General features: G+C 43.3%; 1 protein-coding gene across 10 annotated transcripts in view; it reads left to right on the top strand.

The window, feature by feature from the left end:
• Positions 1–23179, top strand: part of PDE8B (phosphodiesterase 8B) — a gene marked incomplete at both ends in the record, with an annotated part of 271807 nt that overhangs the window by 98965 nt on the left and 149663 nt on the right. For 6 of the 10 annotated variants that reach the window (XM_079702704.1, XM_079702702.1, XM_079702700.1 and 3 more), the window contains one exon: positions 12864–12923. The exons of 1 other annotated variant lie outside the window; for it this stretch is intronic. In XM_079702704.1, coding sequence (XP_079558830.1) covers positions 12864–12923 — 60 coding nt within the window. The remainder of the gene's footprint in view (positions 1–12863; positions 12924–23179) is intronic. 3 more of the 10 variants (XM_079702696.1, XM_079702701.1, XM_079702697.1) reach the window with 1 other exon arrangement.

Below are 23179 nucleotides of genomic sequence, written 5' to 3'. Positions count from 1 at the left end.
TTTTAAAATACTGACTTCCCATCCAGGAAGGCACATATCATTCCATTTATTTCAGTCTTCTTTGATGACACTCAGGTGTATGATATCTTATGTGAAAGCATAGGCTCTGAAGTCAGGGAGTCTGAGTTCAAATCCAAATTGAGCTGTGTATTTACTTGTATAGTAATGAGCAATTTTTTTCCCCAGTGACTGGAATACAGTGGGCAGTCAGCAAACATTTGTTCAAGAAATTTTTTTTTGACAACCAGGGAGAATTAAGCAAGAGGGAGAGAAAGAGGGAGAAGGAGAGATACTGAGAGAGAGAGACTGCGAGAGAGAAAACAGCCTTTTGTCAGCATTCCTAGCAAAATCCTGTGCTAAAACTTTGATTGGACCAGCCTAAGTCACTTGATTACCTCTAGCCAGTCACTGTAGCCAGAGAAGTCAAATGCTTAGCCATATTCCTATAAATTCACATTTTTTCTTTAGAACCGCATAGCTCCCCAAACAGGAGTCAGTCAGTGAACCCTGGGAAGAGAGAAGGAAGGAGTGGATGTTGGGGAGGCTATCAAGAAAGAAATTTTAAAAATGAATGTTGAACTTTAGCAAAATGCCATCTAGGCATCTCTTGAGATGACCAAGTATTGGCTTACTCTTTTTTTTTTTTGCGGTACGCGGGCCTCTCACTGTTGCGGCCTCTCCCGTTGCGGAGCACAGGCTCCGGACGCACAGGCTCAGCGGCCATGGCTCACGGACCCAGCCGCTCTGCAGCATGTGGGATCTTCCCGGACCAGGGCACGAACCCGTGTCCCCTGCATCAGCAGGCGGACTCTCAACCACTGCGCCACCAGGGAAGCCCTGGTTTACTCTTACTGATGATGGTGAGTTATATAAATAGATTCCCTAATATTAAGGTAGGAGAACAAAACCTACTTAGCTGTGCCCTGTGGCAGTACCAGAGGTTCTGGGAGAACCAGCTTATTTTCCTTTTCCTTCTCTTTTTCCTTCTTCTGGGGCTTCTGTGGACTTTCCTGCCTCTCCTCAGCCCTCTGATACTGGTGTCTCCAGAGTTCTGTCTTTGGTTTCCTGCTCTGAGTGGTGGCATGGTTTTCACTACCTCTCCTCTGAGCTTCCTACTCATATATCCCACATCCTGACAAGTTGCATGGCCCAGAGGCATCTCAAACGCTGCACATCCAGCACGTAACTCATCAGCCCTCATAAGTCTGCTTGGCCTCTTGTATTCTTGACAGCTCCAACCAGTCACTCAAACCAAAATCCTTGAACTTCCTCTCTTTATCCCCCGCTGCCCACACATGTCTCAGTTGATTTTATGCCCTGCGTTAGCCTCGAATTCATCCCACGCTGCTCCTAGCGCAGGCGCCCATCACCTCTTGTCTTTACCAGTTGTTCTCAAATTTTAGCGAGCATCGCAGTCACCTGGAGGGCTGATCAGTTCACACATTGCTGCTCCCACCCCTCAGAGTTTCTGACTCAGCAGGTCTGGGGTGGGCCTGAGGGTTTCCATTTCTGGTAAGTTCCAGTGCTGCTGCTGCTGGTTCAGGGACCACACTTTGAGAACCACAGGCCCAGATCATTGCAGCAGCAGTTCCTTTCTGGTCTCTGGTCTTCCAGTCTATCCACAGTTACTCTATCCACACTTCAGCCAGAATGATCCAGCTCAATACTGATCCAGCAGTGCTACCGTAAGCCTAAGCTTCTCACCATGGTAAGGCTGCGAGCCGGCCCCTTCCTCCCTCGTCAGCCTCATCATCCCCATCCACAGACCCAGGCTGTGCGGGGCTGTCCACAGGAACTCTGTTCTTTGCCTTTCCTCGTGGTATTCCGTAGGCTGGAAATGTCCCTTCCATGGTTTTCACCTGCCTCAGTCTCACTCCTCCTTCATCATTGAGCTTTCCTGTGATCTCCTGGAAATTTGCCTGAGTTCCCAGAGGGAGCTTAATGCATCTTGCCTGAGTTCCCATAGCACCCTGCAGGTACCTCTGGCTTATTTCTTACCACCATTATTGAATTGTTTGCAGAGTGCTGTGTTCTCAGATGAAGGTATTTAATGCCTTGATTACGCAGAGGTTCATCAGAAGACGCAAGTGGGCAGAGCTTTAGAGCAGGAACAAAAGGGAGCCTTTCGCTTCCATTCCACTGTCAGACAAGAGTGTGTTATTCAGCCTGCTCTCCAGCCAAGAGAAGAGGGACATGTGTGGGAATCCAGGATAGGCTGTGAGTTGGAACCACCTTTTTAAAGAAATGTACTTTGATTGAATAGAAAACGGTCTTTGTGGACTTAAGTAATCTTTTGCTGTGTTTGGGAGCTCTCTGGGTTTTTTCCTCCCCAGTGGACACATTCACTGGCTACCCCTTTCTGACTCTCTGGGTTTCTGGGAGAAGGAGGAGAATGCTGCCTTAGGCACCCTTCCTCAGCTCAGCCACACACCCATAAGCAGGCCACTTCCACCCTCACGGTGCTCCCCTGTCCTCCTCCCTAACTCTTAAAAAAAATACTATTTTTTAAAAAGAAGTAAGGTTGTGGGGTGTTGACACCTTGGCTTTTGATGGAAGCCACGGTGGACCCAGAGGGCCAAGCACAGTGGAGACCTGCCCCCAACGTGTTTACCTTCGTTAGATAAAGGGAAGAGGCACAGGGCTCGGGGGTGGGGAGTGGGGGGACCTTCAAGGTACGCCCTGCTGGTCTCGGGGGCGGCTGTCCATATGCTAAGCTTCTAAAAATGTTGAGGTTCTAATTGTATAGTGCTTCACTTAGGTTTTACGTCTTTAGGATGGGAACTGTGCATATGATGAATAACTGTTTGGAAATCACTGTTTTTGCCAGCTAAGTAAAATTCCTTTTCAAAAAAGTGGGCATTTGCATTTTGCGGGTTACTTCTCATGAGTTTGTTACTTTTAAATGGGATTCGTTGAAATGGGATTAGCTTTTAAGTGGAGTCAACATTCCACGCGGATTCATCCCTCCTGACATCCACACGGTCCGTGGACTCAGGGTCTGACGGTGACAGTTCACCCAGTGTGAGTGGCCCCGATACGCCAGAGTCAGGAAAGCGAGCGTGGTTCAATTCTGGTGTGGTGCCAGATGTGGCTAAAAATCCAGTGTTGCTTCAGGGTCACCCGGGCCCTAGTGTGAGATTCTCCTGGAGTCCAACAGGGAAGATATTTGGCTACTGGTTCTCTAAGGCAGTTCTAGCTTTTCAGTGATAAAACTGAGGACAGAGGCAGCATAGATAATTGAAATCCACAGGCTATCTCTAAAACTCATTTTTAGCAGGTGGTTTCTGTTTCCTTGGCCATCAAATCTATTTACCAGAACTGCTGACCAAGTAACAGAACTGACGGATTTGAATATCATCCCTCCCCACTTTGTCCCATCTTCATTTAATGTTAAGGAGAAGGCATATAGCAGGATGGAAGGGCATTAGAAATGCTTGGGTTTTTCCACAGTCCGGGTAACTGCCTTCTGCATAATCAGAGATCGACATTCTTTGCTCATCCTCTGTTACACAATGTAATTTTGAGTGCTTGAAGTCATCTGGCTGTTTCTATTATCAGTAATATTCCTAATAAAAGGAAGGAAGTTAGTTGAGGGATGTCACGTTTTTCAGTTGCCTTTAAATTCCTCTGTTCTCCAGGTCACGCCCTGGGTTTGACCTTTGGAATCTGGGAATGGTTATGTTGACACACATGCCTGGCCCAGTGACACTGCAGCTGAGTTGCTAGGTTAATGAAAGCTTGATGCCGTGATTCTTGCGTGGCATGTATGATGCAAAGCTTTTTGACATAATCATAATGTTGAAGTGCAATTAGGGTTTCCCCCGCCCAAAGCTAATTCTCTCTAAGGCTTTCTTGTGCTAGCCTCCTTCAGGTGTACTCACCATTTCATGGATTGTATTCTAGACCTTCCCCCCGCCCCCATTTTAACACATAGTCTGTTTCAGACAGTTCTTTTCTGATGGCTGTAGATGAAATGACTCCAGTGTTAAAGAATTTCTCTCTTTCATCTGATATTTACGGGGAGTGGGATGGTTTCTCCATTAGACTGTGCTGGCCACATTTTCTGTGTGTGGATCTGATGGCATCTTGGATGTCTTCTGCCTTTTATTTATTTATTTTAAAATAAATTTATTTTATTTATTTTTTGGCTGCTTTGGGTCTTCGTGGCTGCATGCAGACTTTCTTCTAGTTGTGACGAGCAGGGGCTACTCTTCATTGTGGTACTCAGGCCTCTCATTGTGGTGGCTTCTCTTGTTGCGGAGCACAGGCTCTAGGCGCACGGGCTTCAGTAGTTGTGGCCTGCGGGCTCAGTAGTTGTGGCTCATGGGCTTAGTTGCTCCGCGGCATGTGGGATCTTCCCGGACCAGGGCTTGAACTTGTGTCCCCAGCATTAGCAGGTGGATTCTTAACCACTGCGCCACCAGGGAAGCCCTTTATTTTTAAGTTTATTTTTAATTACCATTTCAGTGCTAACCAGAGGGTGGATCTGTCCTTTGTCACTGTGATGTTTTCCAGGCATGGTGGGATATATCATCCTCTTCTCCACTCGCCCAGTAAGAGTCACTGAGTGTAATGACAATACTTATTAAGAAAGAACAGCCTTGTCCCCAACAGCGACAGTGGAGAATGGGAGAGGGCAGGGGGCATCATAAGACACTGTGCTGGAAAGCCCATCACGGCGTCTGGTCCAGTGCCTCGGGGCGCCTCTGGGTCGCATCTTGCTTTCACTGGCTCTGACTGCGTCAGCTGTGACACACGTAGTATGTACTGATCTCCTTACTTGCTTCACCTTCCCCAAGCTCAGCCTGATCTTCCACATCTTATGTATAAGTTTTTTACAACTAAAGTCTCTTTGTGTACCATCTTAAGACCTTTCTGGAACAAATCAAGATATAAGTTAATATGTAAATAAGAACATGGCCTTCCTTCCAAGAAAGACAGGTCTGGGCTTAAATCTCAACTCCTGCCCTCAGGTGAGTTGAGTAACCTTTCTGGAGCTTTAACTTCTTTAGCTTTAAGTTTGTGGGATTGCTGTGCCTGTTACATGGGATGATGCACATCGGGGCGTGGGTCCTCAATCCCCTCTTGTCTTACTGGGGCACAGAGAAATTAGTTACCTTGAGCAAGGTCCCCCGAGTCCCAGGTCCCCCGAGTCCCAGCCCCATTTCCTAGGGTTTCATTTCAACAAGTTTCAGGGAAACTCAGTCTGTATTCTGAGGAATTTTAAATACAGCATCTTATTTTACCAAATAAAGACCTTACTGGGAGAAAAAAAAAAAAGTATATGTAGAATATTTATATAGTGACTACTTGCTCAATTAATGTTAACCCCAAGATAGGAAATAGGCTTTTCCCATAAAACTAAATATATTGTAAATTTATTTTGTGATATTTAAGATATCAACAAACCGGAACATATAATCCAGTAAACACCTATGTACTCAGTATTCACTGCTTAAAAAAAAAAATCAATGATGAACAATACTTGAAGCCCCTGAATACATCTCCTTCTCCACCAGTAGGACCACTTGCCTCCACAGGGAATTTATAAGCATTTCTTTGTACCGTTATAATATACTCTTAAACTATATTCAGTATTATTTTAAATATTTTAAAACCTTAAGTGGTACTCTAAGGTATGTGTTCTTCTGAGACTTATTTTTTTTACTTGATGTTTGTGAGATTCATCCATTTGGAATGGGTAGCTTGGGTTGTTTCATTTTCATTGTTGTATAATTTCCATTGTATGGATATTTCTTGATATAAATTTTTTTTGGTGATGGATGTTAATGGATTGTGGATAAGGCTGTTTCCAAATCTTGGTTCTAAATCTGCTCCAAATGTTCTTGTAAGTGCTTCTTCATATATCCCAGGGGTCCATTCACATAGGAGGTGGATTGTAGGTCGTATGTAAACTTCATCTTTACTAGAAATCCCCAGAATGTTTTCAAAGTGGCTGAACCAATTTACACTCCCAACAACAATGTATGAGTTCCTGTGGGTCTACTTCTTGCCCATGCTAGGTAGTGTTTTACTTCCTAATTCTACTGTTTTGTTGATCAAAAAACAGCTGGTTGTGACATGGTATCTCATTGTAATTTGAAATTTTTATGTTCCTGATGACTAAATATTGAGTGTCTCTTCATACGTATTTCCTATTCTGTGAATTTCTTTTTCAGATCTTTTGCCCAGCTTTCTTTCTGGTTGTCTTTTTACTGTTTTTAAGGATTTTGTTATGTTCTGGTTACTAATACTTGCTGGTTTCCTATACTGTAGATGTCATTTCTTGGGCTAGCACCTACCTTTTATTAGGGTGTTTTTTGCTTTTGCTTTTGGTGAATAGGAGTTTTAAAATTTAAAGTCAAAGTGATCTTTTCTTTTATGGTTGTATATTTTGATGAGTAGACATTTATATGTCTGTATTTTTTGTGATAAAACCTCATGCTGCCAAATTAATAATCTAACCAGCAGAGCATAAAACACGGAGTTGGTAGCTCTGTCGCCCACTGTGAGTATCTCATGACTATGAGTAATCTTCCATATATATAATGTGTGTGTATGTAACAAAAAAAGACTATAAAAATTTTTATTTTGATTCTAGTTTAGGGATACTGTTTGGGGGGGAAAAACTCATCAAATGTGAAGGACTGTATCTTCCTCTTGCCTAAATGATCATCTTGTGTTTCTGGAGTGGCTTATCTGGAAAAAACCCTGTGGGTATCTGGGTTCAGGTATGATGGTTGAGTCTGGGTGGGTTTTGGTGCCTTCCACCAAGTAAGTGCTCCGTTGATATCTGTTGCATAAATGAATATGTAGTAGCGTCTGAAGTTGACAACAGACATGTCTGCTCAAAGAACAGACTAGTGGTTCTCAACCCCCGTTGCACCTTAGAGATACCAGTTCTCTTGGTTTGAAGTAGGACCCAAGCATTAATATAATTAAAAAGTCCTTCAGGTAATTCTAATAAGAAGCCCAGGTTGAGAACGTCTAGGTAAGATAATTGGAAGCAGGAAGGGGAGGGGAGGGGAGGATTGGGACCACCTGTTGGGCTCTGAAAGGTCCAGAGGGCAGTGGAACATGGCGAGAATCAAAGTGAGGTGAAGGCTGGAGGCTGGTGTGAGGTCAGAGCTGACCACTGGGGCCTGTGGCTGATCAGACACAGGAGGAGGAAGGAAGCATTCTGGGTGTTCGGTGGACAGTGGGCCTGGGAGGTGAGGCAGGACGAGTCAGTGGTTCCCAGTCCGGAGCAGTGATGCCCAGCAGCCTCATGGTGGGACACGTGGAGGCTGCACTGCTGGTGCCTTTCTGACCAGAAGCCAGAGGGCAGGCATGGGCTTATTTAAAAGGGACAAGTCAAATACCACCTTTGCTTACCCAGAGCTCAGAGGAATAAAGAAAGTAGTTTGGCCTGGGAATGGAGGGTAGACAGGGGACCCCTTGAGAGATGTAAATACTGTTTTAAAATCAGAGCCAACAGGGCAGCAGTCAGGGTTGATTAAGGATATTTAAAAATAAGAATGATCTTTACAATGAGGTACCCCTTTCATGAAGTGAAGTTGGTTTGGCCCTGAGCTGTGCGTGTGTATACACCTGTGTGTGAACACTCAGTACTGCAGGTGGTGGGGACGAATGGATTCCCAAGGAGTTGTGGAAGTGGGGAGGATTCAGTCTCTGAGCTTGTTTTTGGAAGGTAGAAGCTATGGCAACTCCCTACCCACCCCGACAGACAGAGACACACACATACAGAACTTTTCCTTCTTAGTCCTGGTGGCAGCCCTGTTAGCAGCAGCACAGACTACTAGGGTGTGAGCAGAGGTTGCCAGGTGCTGAATCCATCTGCAAAATTGGAATAGAGTCCAGAAACCCATAAGAGAAATATGGGGGGTACAGTCAGAATTAATGCTGTAAAATTTGGAGCATAATGAAAGAGCAGTGCACTGGGAGTCAGGAAAAATGAAGTCTCAGTCCTGACTCTGTTACTTAAAATCTGTGTGATCTTAGGCAGTTTAATTCAATTCCATTTCTTTATTGAGCACCAGCATTTACTGAGCACCTTCTAGAGGCTGCGGACAAAATAGTGAAAAAGACAATATCTGTGTCCCTCAGGACACTCACAACCTTGCCCAGGGGAAAGATATTTAAATGGGTAGTAAAGTAAATGCTAAGAAGCACACAGGAGGAGCACTGAGCAGAGAGAGTGGTGAGTCCTTTCTGGGTCCAACTGGACCTGGACAGCCTTCAGAGAGTGGGGGGCACTTGAGCGGCCCTCCAAGCCTGAGTCAGCTCTGCTGAGCAGATGCAGGAGGAAGGCCTTCCAGCTCAGTCACTTTGCCTGAATTCTCACCACCTTCATATTTGAGGGAAGCTCTAAAACCGGAGTCCAAGTTATTTAACACAATTCCTGAAGCTACCAAGAGCTGTGGCTACCACCAGAGAGTATGATGCAGTTACAGGTGGACCAGCCGCTTGAACTACTGTGATTTCTCTCAAGACTTAGTCTCTTTCGTCTGGTTACCCTGCACCAGCTGGTTTTCATCTTGGAGTTCCCTCTCCTTGGATATGAAACCAAGCTGGTGGGAGGGTGGTGTAATTTTTTTTTTCTTGATCGTTGTGGTATATTTTACCCACTTGCTTTCACTGCTATAGTTCCTACTCATAGCAGTGTCTTTGTTTTGTTTTTGCAAAATTTCTGTTCTTGACTATCCAGAAAGTAGGCAAACCAAATGGTTTTTCTCCCTGAGTCATAAATCTGATCCTGTTAATCCTCCGCTCAAAAACCTGCAATGTGGTTGGTGCCTACAGAATCAAAAGGGATTTCCTTTCCAGAATCCTCTAAGGAACTGACCGCAACCTAGTCTTCCCTTTCATGCTCTGTAATCCACGTTCTCTAGATTCCTGTCTTCTCCCCTACGAGCATCTTTGCATTCTTGCCTCTGTGCCTTTGCTTCTGTTGTTTCCTATGCCTGGAATTTCCTCTCCCAGCCCAGTCCCTTCTTCTTCCCATCCATGACCCACTTGTCTTCATAAAGCCTTCCTTGATCTCACCACCTTCAAAACCAGAAAGATGGTCTCCTTTCTCTCCACCTCAAAGTCTGAGGGGAAATGTCTGTCAATCAGAATTCTATATCTCACTGAACTCTCAAACAAAAGCAAGTGATAGAAATTTGCCTATCAAACAAGTCTGAATGAGTTTGCCTCTCATAAACCCTCTCAGAATGAAAAGGTATACTCCCAGTTGCATGTTCAGGGACCTAGGTTGCTACCTTGAGATCAGTCAAGGTGAAAGTGCCTACACCGTAGAATCAGTAAATGATACAAAATAGGACATTTCTTTTTTCCTGAAGAGCCAACTCATCTGAATGTGAATTGGTGACCCTGCTACATATATATGTGTATGTGTGTGTGTGTAGGTGACCATGCACACACATGTGTGTACACATAAATATTCGACACACTATTAATGTTGGACAGTTAAAACTGCACTGTCAGCCAACAGTGCTTCCTCATTTGGCTGCTGGGGAGAGCCGTGGGGTCGGAGTGACTAGGAAGCGTGTCTCTCTTCACACTCTCAATGTTATCCTCCTCTCCTCTCCAGAGCTGGAATTGTAATACCTATGACCCCACCTCCTTCTTGCTTCTGTGTCCTTGGCAAATGTGGTCACACCCTGGAATCAGAGCTAACACACTAATTGAGGATCTGTGTATCTGCAGTTGCTCAAAGTTCACTCTTTGAAGTAGAGAATCTTGGCTTGATTACACAGACATCAGTAAATGGTCTCCTGTTTCTGTTCATAATTTGTTCTCTTGGAAATGGGTGAGATGCAGGCAATAAGACTCCCGTGGGGCTTCCCTGGTGGCGCAGTGGTTGAGAGTCCGCCTGCCGATGCCGGGGACACGGGTTCGTGCCCCGGTCCGGGAAGATCCCACATGCCGCAGAGTGGCTGGGCCTGTGAGCCATGGCCGCTGAGCCTGTGCTCCGCAACGGGAGAGGCCACAACAGCGAGAGGCCCGCGTACCGAAAAAAAAAAAAAAAAAAAAAAAGACTCCTGTGTTAGAAGGAGAACTCTGCAGGCTGCTGCTGCTGTCTGTGCCCATACCTGCTGCTGGTCAGGCCTTGGGCCATCCCTCAGAGGCCAGAAGGAGAGGTTCCAGTTCTACTGGGATAGTTGACCTCTGTTGGACACAGAAGCCAAAGTCTGATGACTGGAGCGCAGACCAAGAAGGAGAAGGCACACCAAGAGACAAGAAGTGATGTGTAGGTCAGGACTAGAGGAGCTGGGAAACCGAGGTGCCCAGGCTGGCGGTGAAGTTGACCTGTGCTCTTTGGGAGGCAGCACAGGGATGTGGGGCTCGGGGGCATGGGAGGGGATGGCAGAGGCCGGGGTCTTGGAGAGAGCTCAGCGACCTTGCAGTTCCTCTCCTTGGCTCTGCCTCAGGTGGCAGTTTCCTGCTGACGTGGGTCCGGAGGAGGTTAAAATGCTGGATGCGGGCAGGGAACTCCTGTGCTTCAGGGGAAAGTTGGAGGGTCTTTCCTGTCTGTCAGCAGGAGAAGGATCTTCTAGATGGAGGCTTGCTTCTAAAACTGCATGCCGTCACTCCGTGGCTGTTGCTTTTCTCCTGCCAAGGTTGCTCGTGTGAGAGTGCCTAGCACAGGGCTGGAGACAGGAGGGCCCCCCGCAGTCATCAGCTGCTTTGCTGGCAGAGTTGAACAGGGCCTGTTTAACAACGTCGCGCACACATTCATTCCTTCAAAGTACACAGGAATGCGTCGCTTAGGAGGGAATTATCACTTTGGGGGCAGTCTCTGCCCTTGCCCCAGTCCCTTAGCCTTCCAAAACGATCCACTTTTTATTTGATTGCTTTTAAACTTTTATTGATTTCTTGTTTCATTTGTCTTCTGCCCCTGGGTGCCCCTGTGCAGGGCCAGGGCCAGTTTTGCTGGAGAAAGCGCAGGAGGCCCTGTCACAGGGGCTTCTGTGGGTGGTGCAGGCACTCTGCCAGGAGAGACCAGAGAGCACAAAGATACCTCAGATTTTCAGTCACATTTCTCTTTCTGTACCAAACTGGTTTCACTTCTCAGTCGTTAATTTTGTAGCAGAATTCTGGCGGTTGCACTGCTTTTGAGGGAGGGTGTCTATTTCAGACGATAAAAACTGCTTTTAGGGTGAAGCTGCGTGGTGGCCAGAGTCCCAGTGATGCAGGAGACCTGGTGACGTTCTCTTTCCAGGGGAATTCTTGGGGCTGTGCACGTATCAGTACAGACCCCTCACAGGGCATTGTTTTGCTTAGAGAAAAGCAACTTGAGTGTGTCACTTAGGCCTGAGGACCGCAGTGCAACACTGAAGGGACTTGTCACAGGTCCATAGGCTCAGGGACCCGAGGAGTCCTTCCAGCCCTGCTGGAAGGTCTCACCGTGGGGAGGCTGCTTCCCCAAGCAGGGCAGGAGAGCCCAGCTTTGCTCTCCTGAGAGCTCACCGCAGAGAGCGGGCTGGAGGAATCCGCCTGACAGAGGAAAAGGACATCGGCAACTCGTGGTTATGTTTTGGAGAAGCTTCACACCATGCCCACCTGCAGTTAAAGGGCAAGAAAGGAGAAAGGGAAATTAGCAGTCTTCGAGTCTAATGTAAAGAAAGTTCTGCCTTTCTTGTTTAACTGATAAAGCCTCCTTTGACCCTTGGGTCACTGAAATGTCTCTGGTCCTGTGAACTCCGATGCTTGCTGAAGCTGTCCTGTCTGACTCACGGGGGCCAACCTAGTGTGTTGAATGCAGGATAAGCTGCTAAGTAGAGGCAAAATGACTGCAGCCTCTTAGAGAAAAACAAACCTGGATCCATGGAGGTGAGGCCAAGACCTTCAATCGGCTTGTCTAGAGAAAAGTTATTTTTAGAAATCCAAGTAAAGTAATTAAAAATAAAGAGAAGGGCCTCCCTGGTGGCGCAGTGGTTGAGAGTCCGCCTGCTGATGCAGGGGATACAGGTTCGTGCCCCGGTCTGGGAGGATCCCATATGCCGCGGAGCGGCTGGGCCCGTGAGCCATGGCTGCTGAGCCTGCGCGTCCGGAGCCTGTGCTCCGCAACGGGAGAGGCCACAACAGTGAGAGGCCCGCGTACCACAAAAAAAAAAAAAAAAAAAATAAAATAAAATAAAGAGAAATATTTTCTCTCTGCTTGCAGCCAAAGGCAGTTAGATGGTGTTGGCCAGTGAACACCTAAGCTCATTCCTGGAGTCATGGGACAGAGTCAGCTTCCTGTGGTCCTGGGTGTGAGGTTACTCAGTTTATTTGAGGAGGTACAACTGAAATGAATAATTTAGTCATGGTCAACACGGGTAAGAGTAAGCTGTTTATTCCTCGTACTAAAACATTAAGATAAAAAAATAAGATCTAAATATAGGAACACTCGTAAGCCATCAAAATGCTTTAGCTTCCACATATGAGAGGAATTTTTACTCTTTGGAAATTTCAGAATAATAACAGCCTGGCATCATGCCCAGAATAGTAGGTGCTCAGTAAATAATTATTGAGTTGTTTTCTCCCATAAAGAGAGAGTAAAGAATAATATGTGCTTATTATAAAAATCCATGCACTTAAGGTAAAAATAACCTGAAATCCTACCACTTAGCCTTGAGGATGTATCCTCCCAGACATTTCAATGCACATAAATGTATACATTCTTTTACAAAACCAGAATTGTACTGTATGTGATATTTTATAAACTGTCTCCAAGTCAAAAAATTGGATCCTTTTATTTAGCTGCAAAGGGGCATGACATAATATCCAGTGTAAGGAAGAATTTGTCAATTCCTGTAGTTTATGACTTGACACATCTCATGTGCTGTTTTTGTTTGTTTGTTTGTTTGTTTTAGCAGGTCTCTTCGGCAGAGGTACGCATCGGGCCCATGAGACTGACGCAGGATCCTATCCAGGTACACCTCCGTTCCTCTGTAGGGACTTGGTTTGCAGAGCAAGTGGCTATAGAAGCACTATGCCAGGGGCTCTTTCATATACAGCAGATGGCCATCCTTGCCCTGATGTGCATGCCCACATATCCATACGTGGTGTGTGTGTATATGCCTGTGTGCAAAGGCTTGTTTTTATTAATGTCAAACTTGAGGGATCAGGTTGCTTTCTTGAAGACAAATATTGCCCCATTTTGAGTATAAATAATATAATAGGTAGAGCGATTGCATGGTAGGTTGTGAGGGAGAACAACTCTTCACCAAAAAATGCATCTGTTCTACATGCTGCTTCCGCAGCTGGAAAGGGAAGAAGCCATGTGTGGTAAAGGGCAGGGCTTTGCCACGAGCCACGGCTGGGTGGGAATCCTGGCTCTGCCTTTACCAGCTCTGTGACCTTGCATGTATTGCTTCACTTCTCTACCCAGTGCCTTGTATGTAAAGTGGAGACGGTAATGGCTCTCTCTTAGGAAATTATGAGTTCAAGGAAATAGCATCAGGTGCTTGGGACACTGCCTGGCAGTAGAAGGTGCTCAGTGATGGTAACTGTTGCCCTGTGTGACTAGAGGCAGGCAGCCTACTGGGCTCTGAAGACCAAGGCTCCTGGTTCCAGGGAGAGAAGGGGCCAGCGCCTGCAGCCTTGACCACCCTCTAACAGCAGCAGCACCCATGTCCTCCCCACCACCCCTCCAGCTTCCTGTGTGCCCTGTGAGGAAATAGGTGTGAGAAGTGTTTGTTAAGTCCTCATCTGCATCTGCATCTTCCTGGTATACCTACATGAGCCACCTTCCTCCTTGTAAAACTGTAGCTTGTTAGCACCTGGAAGCTTGTGCTGTACTTCGGACAAGTGAAGATGAAGAGACGATGTAAATAAACCAATTAACATGTAGATGAAAGTGAAAAACCAACCAAAGAAATGTACTGTTTGATTTAAGAGCAGTTGGAAAAGAAAATAATTTACTGTTGCTTGGAAAAGGAAATGCAAATCTAGGGAAAGGAAAAAAACAAGAGATTTAAGCTTGGGAAAATTGGATGAAAACAAATTTAGGAGCAGAGAGAGAGAGGAAGAGAGAATTTATTAAAATAAACATAAGCCACAACTATTTATATAGAATACAAACAAGTGGAAAATTCCAGTATTCATTCTGGGGGCATGGACTTTGTATTCCATTTTGAATAAAGGCAGTGACAAAGGTTCTGATATCAGTATTTGTTCCCAAAGTAATTTCCAGAATTTTTCTTGGGATTAGTGTGGTTTTAGATAAGTTACTTTAATTTACCTTCATTTTTCACCCTGTGCTGTACTGGCAATGAATGCTCATGATAAGGGCCTCTCATTCTTAAATCTTTTTTTCTTTTGAGATTTTTTTTTTTGATGTGGACCATTTTTAAAGTCTTTATTGAATTTGTTACAATATTGCTTCTGTTTTATGTTTTGGTTTTTTGGCTGTGAGGCATGTGGGATCTTAGCTCCCCGACCGGGGATTAAACCTGCAACCCCTGCATTAGAAGGCGAAGTCTTAACCACTGGACCACCAGGGAGGTCCCAAGGATGTCCCTTTTTTTTTTTTTTTTGCGGTACGCGGGCCTCTCACTGTTGTGGCCTCTCCCGTTGCGGAGCACAGGCTCCGGATGCGCAGGCTCAGCGGCCATGGCTCACGGTCCCAGCTGCTCCGCGGCATGTGGGATCTTCCCGGATCGGGGCACAAACCCGTGTCCCCTGCATCGGCAGGCGGACTCTAAACCACTGCGCCACCAGGGAAGCCCAGGATGTCTCATTTTTATAAAATATAATTTGTTAAATTGTAAAGTATTTTAAATACTCATAAAAGTACATATGTATACCCATATCCACTTTTATGAAATATGCTAATTTTATTTTATCAAACATGATAAATTTATTTTATCAAGGATATCCTATTTGTCTCAGAGTTCTTTTTAGAAACAAGAGATTACAGATACTTTAAGCCCTATTTATCCCTTTGCCCTCCTCTCTCTTCCCTAAAAGTAACCACTATTTGGAGACTGATTATGATAGGTATTTGTATATTTCTTCTACATATTTATGTATCCATTTTTAAAAAATATTTATTTATTTTTGGCTGCATTGGGTCTTGGTTGCAGCACACAGGATCTTTTGCAGCACGTGGGATCTTTCGTTGCAGTACACGGGCTTCTCTCTAGTTGTGGTGCACAGGCTTCAGAGTGTGCGGGCTCAGTAGTCGTGGCACGCAGGCTCTCTAGTTGTGGTGCATGGGCTCTGTATTTGTGGCGTGCGGGCTCTGTAGTTGCGGCATGCGGGCTCTGTAGTTGTGGCATGCGGACTTAGTTGCCCTGCAGCATGTGGGATCTTAGTTCCCCGACCAGGGATTGAACCTGTGTCCCCTGCATTGGAAGGCAGATTCTTAGCCACTGGACCACCAGGGAAGTCCCATGTATCCATTAATATTTACTTTGTCTTGAATATTTTAAACTTTATTTGAAAGGTGTCAGGCAGCAGACATCATTCTGAAATTTTTCTTTATCATTTAGTGTCGTACCTAAGAATCTATTGCCTAATCTAAGGTCACAGAGATTTACTTCTTTGTTTTCTTCTAAGAGTCTTATAGTTGTAGCTCTTATATTTAGCTCTATGATCCATTTTGATTTAACTTTTGTATGTGGTGTGAGGTAGGGCTTCATTCTTTTGTTATGTGGATATCTAGTTGTGCAGCAGCATTTGTTAAAAAGAATATTCTTTCCCCATTGAATTGTCTTGGCATGTTTTTCTAAAATCAACTGACCATGATTGTGAGCATTTATTTCTGGATTCTCATTTCTATTCCATTGATATATGTCTGTCCAATGCCAGTACCACACTGTCTTGATTTCTGTAGCTTTGAAGTGTGAGTCCCCCAACTTTCTTATCTTTCAAGATTGTTTTTGCTGTCTGGGTCCCTTGAATCTTCATATGAATTTCAGGACTAGCTTGTTAATTTGGGGAGTAAGGGGGACCAGCTGGGATTTTGATAGTGATTGCAATAAACCTGTAGGTCAATTTGGGAATATTACTGTGTTAACCATTTTGTCTTCCAATCCATTAACATAAGATGTCTTTCCATTTATTTAGATTTTCTTTAACTTCTTTCACCAATGTCTTATAGTTTTTAGTGTAGTGTTTTATATTTTTATTAAATTTATTCCTGAAATATTTTATTCTTTTTGATGCTATGGCAAATGGAATTGTTTCCTTACTTTCAGTTTTGGGTTGTTCATTGCTAGTGTATAGAAATATATTTATTTTTATATATTGATTGAACTCATTTATTAGCTTTTACATTTTTCTGTGAATTCTTTAGGATTTTCTATATACAGGATCATATCATTACTACTTTCTTCCCAATCTGAATGCCTTTTATTTTGTTAGCCTGATTGTCCTGCTAGAACCTTTAAAACAATAGTGTGTTTAGATACTATTTATAAGATATATCCAGATCTTTTCTCAAAGTGGTTGTACCATTTTACACTCCTACAAACAATGTGAGTTCTTATTATTCCAAATCCTTGGTAATGTTTGTTTCAGTCTCTTAATTTTAGCTCATCTAGTATGTGAGTAGTTCTATCTTATGGTAACTTAAATTTGCATTTCTCCATTACTAATAATGTGAGCACTTTTTTGTTCGCTGATTGGCCATTTTTAAAATCTTCTGTGAATGTTTAGTTAAGTCTTCTGCCCATTTTTAGTTGGGTTGACTTTTAAAAAACTACTGAGTTGTGGGAATTCTGTATATATTCTTGTCCCAAGTCCTTTATCAGATTTTGAAAATATTTTCTTCCAATCTGTGGCTCTTCATTTTTACAAATTTGGATTTTGAGCAAAAATTTTAGTTTTGATATAGTCTAATTTATCACTCCTTTTATGGTTATTACTTTCTGTGGTCTATGAATCCTTAATCCCAGGTTGAAGATTATTTCTCGTTTTCTTCTAGAAACTTTATTGTTAAATTTTAGATCTATAATCTGTCTCAAGTTCATTTTTATGTATGGTGGAATAAAGAGGTCAAGGCTCTTTTTCCTTCCATGTTGAATGAGCAGCTCCATTTGCTGAAATGACTGTGTATTCCTTGCTCCATTGAATTACTTGATGCCTGATTCTTTGATACTTGTTGCAACTTGTTTGGTAGCCAATAATGTAGCCAGTTTTGAAATTTTCCACAAAAACTTTAAAAAAGATGTATCTCTATTTCTGGAATACAGGTTTCTATATCTGTGAAATTAATTCAACTTTATTAATGATGCTATTCAAACCATCTCTATCTTAATTTTTTGTGTTCTGTTAGTTTCTATTGTAATGGATATGTCAATATCCTCAATATTTCTTAATATTTTCTGATGTTTTGAGTCTGTCATGTTAATGTACATCCAAGTTCTAGATTGTTGTATGTTCTTGGTGACTGTTCCTTTTATTATTATGTAGTGTCCCTCTTTAAACTTCTTCCTTAATTTCTATTTTATTTGTTGGTAATATGGCTGGACCAGCTATCTTTGGTTAATATTTTCCTGGTATATCTTTTTCTATCTTTTCATTTTTGGGTTTTATTTATAACTTTATGTTAAATATCCCTCTTATAAGGAGCACATAGTTTTATTTTTCTAAAACCTATTCTGATAATCTGACTTTAATAAGTGAGTGTAATCTTGTTACATTGAGTGTGATTACTGATACAATTAGTTTTATTTTGTATTTTCTATTTCTCATATTTCTACTGTTTGTTAAGTTGACGTAGTTTTCAGAATTACCTTTTATTTTCTCTGTTTTAGAAGCTATAGGTTAGGCTTCTATTTTAGTGGTTACCCTTAGTTTATTTTTAATATGTTTGTTTAGCAGTCAAATTTTATAACAAAGTCTCAAGTGTATTTCTATCCTCTCAAATACGATATAGTCCTTTACAGTATTTAAATATCCCATAATGGACTCACTCCCTCATCACAAAAACGATTGTCTGTAATTTTGGACTTTTTATATTTGGTATGTTAAAACATAACGAACATTTAAAATTTTTGCTAATAAGCTATGAAATATAATAGTAAAACTAATGCCGTGAACCCACCACCCAGCATAAGAGGTGGAGTGTTTCCAGTGCTACCGTGTACCCTGCCTGGTTCCTGTCACATGAGTTTGGCCCCCATGACAGCAGATACAAGTGGTCAAGAGTCCCTCTCTGAATGAGGGACAGAATAATTAAGAGACTCTTTTTTAAAAAAATAATAAGCTCAACTTAGAACCAAGGATGTCTTTACTCCTGGGTCTCATTCAAACGTAATTTCCACTCACTGATCCATCCAGTTCGAGCCTGTGGAGTACCTATGTGCTCAAGGCTCTGCACCAGGTACTGCAGGGGAAGGGGGCCGAACAATGACCCCTGACCACCCAGGGAGTCTGGTTGGTTGGTTTTATTGTCTATTACATTCTAACTTGAAAGGCAGAGATATCTAGTCAAGTGTTCTTGTGCTTCTGATACTGTCATTGCAACTGTCTTCAAAATGGCCTAGAACCGTAGTTTTTAAATTTTTTTTTCTTGGAGCAAATTTCTATAATTTTCTTTTTCTTGGAGAAAAATACCTACTCTGTAACTTCACTGCCATGCCAAAAACATTAACTACGTCAGCCGGAACGCTTAGGACTTGGGAGGAACTTACTTGACAAGCATATTCCAGGATGTGGTTGCTTTTGAGGGTGCACTGCTGAGGTCACCAGGGGAAATTTGCCCCCGTGTAGAGACCAGGAGGTGTGATGTGGCCTGGTGGGAGTGCTGTTGGGAGTGGAGTGGGTGGACGTGCCTCGTCGTATTGTAGAGGACAGCTCTCCTGGGTGAGTGCCTGTGACTCACAGCAGGGCATGTTTTCCAGTCTTAGCAAAAAAAAAAAAAAAAAAAAAGTAGAGGAAATATTATGAGGCAATAGATTTTTATCAGCATGATACCATCTGAAAATCAAGAGGTCTTTTCTTCATCAATGCCTGGAGCATATTTACTTCCCTGTGTGTGGAATTGTCTCTGCTTACAGTGCTGTCACCCCTGCCCCTCACAGAGCTTTCTGACTGGACTTGGAAGCAGATCTTCACTGCTCTGGCCTAAGCGTTTTCCCAGCAAGACAGCACTTTCCTTTAAAACTTAAACTTCTGTGTTGTGTGGACATGGATTTTTTTCTGGAACCATTATATATTGGAGACTTTATGTTGGCGATCCTTTGGCCTTGTGGGAAGCTGTTCTTCACATAGTAAATGAAATGACGGAGTGATGGAGGTGTTCAGACTCAGTAACTTGCTGTGATCAGCATCTCCCCTCCTGTCTGTCCTTACTGCTGGTACCAAGTCAGGTCCTCTACCTGGCCCAGCCAATTTCATGGAACCACAGAGTTGCTAGGGGTTTTGGTCCAATGTTTTGGGGATAAAATAGAGTACGTTACTTAATGATTGCCCAGGCTTAGGGGTCCAGCCAACCTCAGTTCAAATCTTGTTAGTTGTGTGGCTGTGGGCGTGTCTCTTAATCGTCCCATATCTCAGTCTCCACGTCTGTAAGTGGGGATGATGCCCAACTCGAAAGAGTTGTGAAGGGTTATTAAATGAGATAGTATGTTTAAAGTCCTTTCAGTATCATGGCTGGCCCTTAAATTCTCATTAAACTGTAGCTGCTCGACAAAGCCCTTACTTTGCATAGTTCCAGTGTGTGCAAATTTCAGAGTTTAGTTAACATCATCATATCACCAGAAAGATGTATTAAACAAAACGTATTAGCATTACTTTCGTAGGGACATTTGAGGAAAGCTCCCAAACCATTTTTTCCAACTGAATCGACCCCACCTATGATCAGATTGGCCAGCTGTTTAGTATGATGTAGATATACTTATATATGTGGTCTACTCTAGAAGCTACTTGTTACCTGGCTTTTGCTTAAAGCCAAACCAAGTATTCTGAAAATTAGATGTTTAATAGTAGACGTTGATAATCCATTTGGAGAAATGTAGACACACCCTTTCTAGAAAGAACACTAAGAATAATGAACACTTACATTGTCTTCAAGTTAAGGAAAAGCTAGGGTTTTTTTTTTTTCATCTTTTTCATAATTAGCCTTCACCAGAGAATACAGTTTCATACTCACTTAGCTATCAAAGACCGCTTATTGCTGTCCTCAGAAAGATAGTTTTCAGTACTTTCTTGATAAAACATGTCAAAGGAATGGTTACAGTACTTGTAGCACAGCAAGAGGACATCAGGAAAGATTACTGGAGGAGGAGCTGGGAATTGTGGGTCCAGCTCTGCTGCTGCTCTGCTTGGGGAAGTTGCTGAACTCATCTGTTGATTGGGGGTTGATGGATCACCCCCAGAGTCCCTTCCTGCTCTGAGAACTCCTGAGAGTCATGGTCCCTGTCCTTGTCATGGCCCCTGTCCTTGTCATGGCCACTAGGACCGCCCCGCCCAAGTCCCCCAGAATCTGAGTGCTACCCCCTGCAGCCTCTTACACTTCATTCTCTGGGTCCTGCTCTGGGTCATCCCTTACTTCATTATTCTGGCTTGGGTTGAAAGATGAATTAAACTTTGTGATTCCAGGCTTCCCTGGTGGCACAGTGGTTAAGAATCCGCCTGCCAATGCAGGGGATGCAGGTTCAAGCCCTAGTCCAGGAAGATCCCACATGCCACGGAGCAACTAAGCCCGTGTGCCACAACTACTGCACCTGGGCTCTAGAGCCTGCGAGCCACAACTACTGAGCCCACGTGCCACAACTACTGAAGCCCGCGCGCCTAGGGCCTGTGCTCTACAACAAAGAGAAGCCATGACAATGAGAAGCCTGTGCACTGCAACAAAGAGTAGCCCCTGCTCACTGCAACTAGAGAAAGTCCGCGCACAACAAAAAAGACCCAACACAGCCAAAAATAAAAACAAATAAATAAATAAATAAACTTTGTGGTTCCAAGGAGATGTAGGTAGAAATAGAGGGAGACCCTGCATGGTAGTTTGAGGTATTCATAGCTACATTTGAAAAGCCGTACAGGTAGCCCTGGCTTTGCACAGTTCCAAGGCTAAATAACACCAGGCCCAAAGATTGCAGTCATATTGGTGTTTTAATTGTGATGATTGCATCAAGTACAAACTTTGCTGCTAGTTCTTCAGTCCACAAGTCATTACATAAATAACAAATGGGCAGCCTGAGCAGTGACGAACCACATCACTTTTTTCGAAGTCTCTGCCTGTTCTAGCACAGACAGCAGAGCGTGCAGTTGTGTCGCCCCTTTATCTCTCCGTAATAACTCGCACGGCATTACAAAATATATATAAGTATATCATTGAAAGAAGGAGCTAGCCCACAAAGACGAAAGTGTAGCAAAGGAATGGAAAGCGATAATGCTGGAAGTGAAACAGCAATGTAAATGGAGTTAGAGAAGAAAGCTGACTGGCAATGTTGACACTGCTGCCTGTGAGAGATTCTAGAGGGTAGCCAGAGGAAGTTAGTCAATGCAAGTTTATTGAGCTAAATGAAGAAAGTGGTTGTGATGAAAAAGATGAAGTGATGCCAACAAAAAACTGCACAGTAATTAAAGGAACTCTGGGGACATTTCATGACATTGAAAGTACAGAGGATAAAATGTTGGAAGCTGATCCAAACTTAAGAGTTTATAATTCACCAAGGTGTAGAAAAGAGGCTCATTCTGTATCATAATTTATACAACTGGAAGAAGGCAAGCACTGTTCAAACTACTCAATAAGCTTAAAAAAATTTTTAATTCACAGTTTCTAATGTTTTAAAGTAAGTGCACTGAATAGATATTAATTTTCCATTTTTCATTTCGCTATACATTTATAACCAACAATAAAAGTATTTTGTGTTTTGACAAAATTTCTAAATGTCATGGAACCATCGTTTTTACCATCCTTCATTAAGATTGCTTTGCGTGGTCATTTATATGGTCTGACAGTGCCATGCAAAGTGAGCACTGCCTCTGTTTGTGTTCTGATCCTGGACAAAGCCCAAGCTGGCCAAGATCTGCTCCAGAAGAAGATGTTTCCTCATCGCCCCAGGCTTCACCCCAGATCTGCTTTTAATCTTCTCTTTCGCTGTGTTTACAACAGTACAGTGAGGTTGATATAACAAAACTACTTCCTTCTTCCCGTTCTCCTGTGCCTAGATTCTTTCCCTGGATGCCATGTCCTTGCTCTGTCTTTGGTCACTGCTTATTAGTGCATCTCTTGTACTTATCTGCTTACCTGAACCTCTCCCCTGCTTGCGTCCCAGGGGTAGAGACTGGACTATGGTTGTCTCTGTCAGCTTCTTACTCTCAGTTCTTAACATCTTGCATGATAGGTCATCAAAAGTATTCTTTGAAGGAATGTTCCACATACTCTTTAGAGCAAGTAAGAGTCAGTTTTTACTCTTTATAAATTAAGTTCAGCTATATGCTTTTTTTTTTATTTATTAGTTTCTGCTTTATAACAAAGTGAATCAGTCATACATATACATCCGTTCCCACATCCCTTCCCTCATGCATCTCCCTCCCTCCCACCCTCCCCATCCCACCCCTCCAGGCGGTCACAAAGCACCGAGCTGATCTCCCCGTGCTCTGCGGCTGCTTCCCACTATCTATCTACCTCACGTTTGGTAGTGTATACATGTCCATGCCTCTCTTTCGCTTTGTCACAGCTTACACTTCCCCCTCCCCATATCCTCAAGTCCATTCTCAAGTAGGTCTGTGTCTTTATTCCCGTTTTACCCCTAGGTTCTTCATGACATTTTTTTTTTTAATTCCATATATATGTGTTAGCATACGGTATTTGTCTTTCTCTTTCTGACTTACTTCACTCTGTATGACAGACTCTAGGTCTATCCACCTCATTACAAATAGCTCAGTTTCGTTTCTTTTTATGGCTGAGTAATATTCCATTGTATATATGTGCCACATCTTCTTTATCCATTCATCCGATGATGGACACTTAGGTTGTTTCCAGCTCCGGGCTATTGTGAATAGAGCTGCAATGAACATTTTGGTACATGTCTCTTTTTGAATTATGGTTTTCTCAGGGTATATGCCTAGTAGTGGGATTGCTGGGTCATATGGTAGTTCTATTTTTAGTTTTTTAAGGAACCTCCATACTGTTCTCCATAGTGGCTGTATCAATTTACATTCCCACCAACAGTGCAAGAGTGTTCCCTTTTCTCCACACCCTCTCCAGCATTTATTGTTTCTAGATTTC

This window comes from Hyperoodon ampullatus, assembly GCF_949752795.1.
Source record: "Hyperoodon ampullatus genome assembly, chromosome: 4".
Taxonomy (NCBI): Eukaryota; Metazoa; Chordata; class Mammalia; order Artiodactyla; family Ziphiidae; genus Hyperoodon; species Hyperoodon ampullatus.
This window is presented reverse-complemented; position numbering and strand designations above follow the sequence as displayed.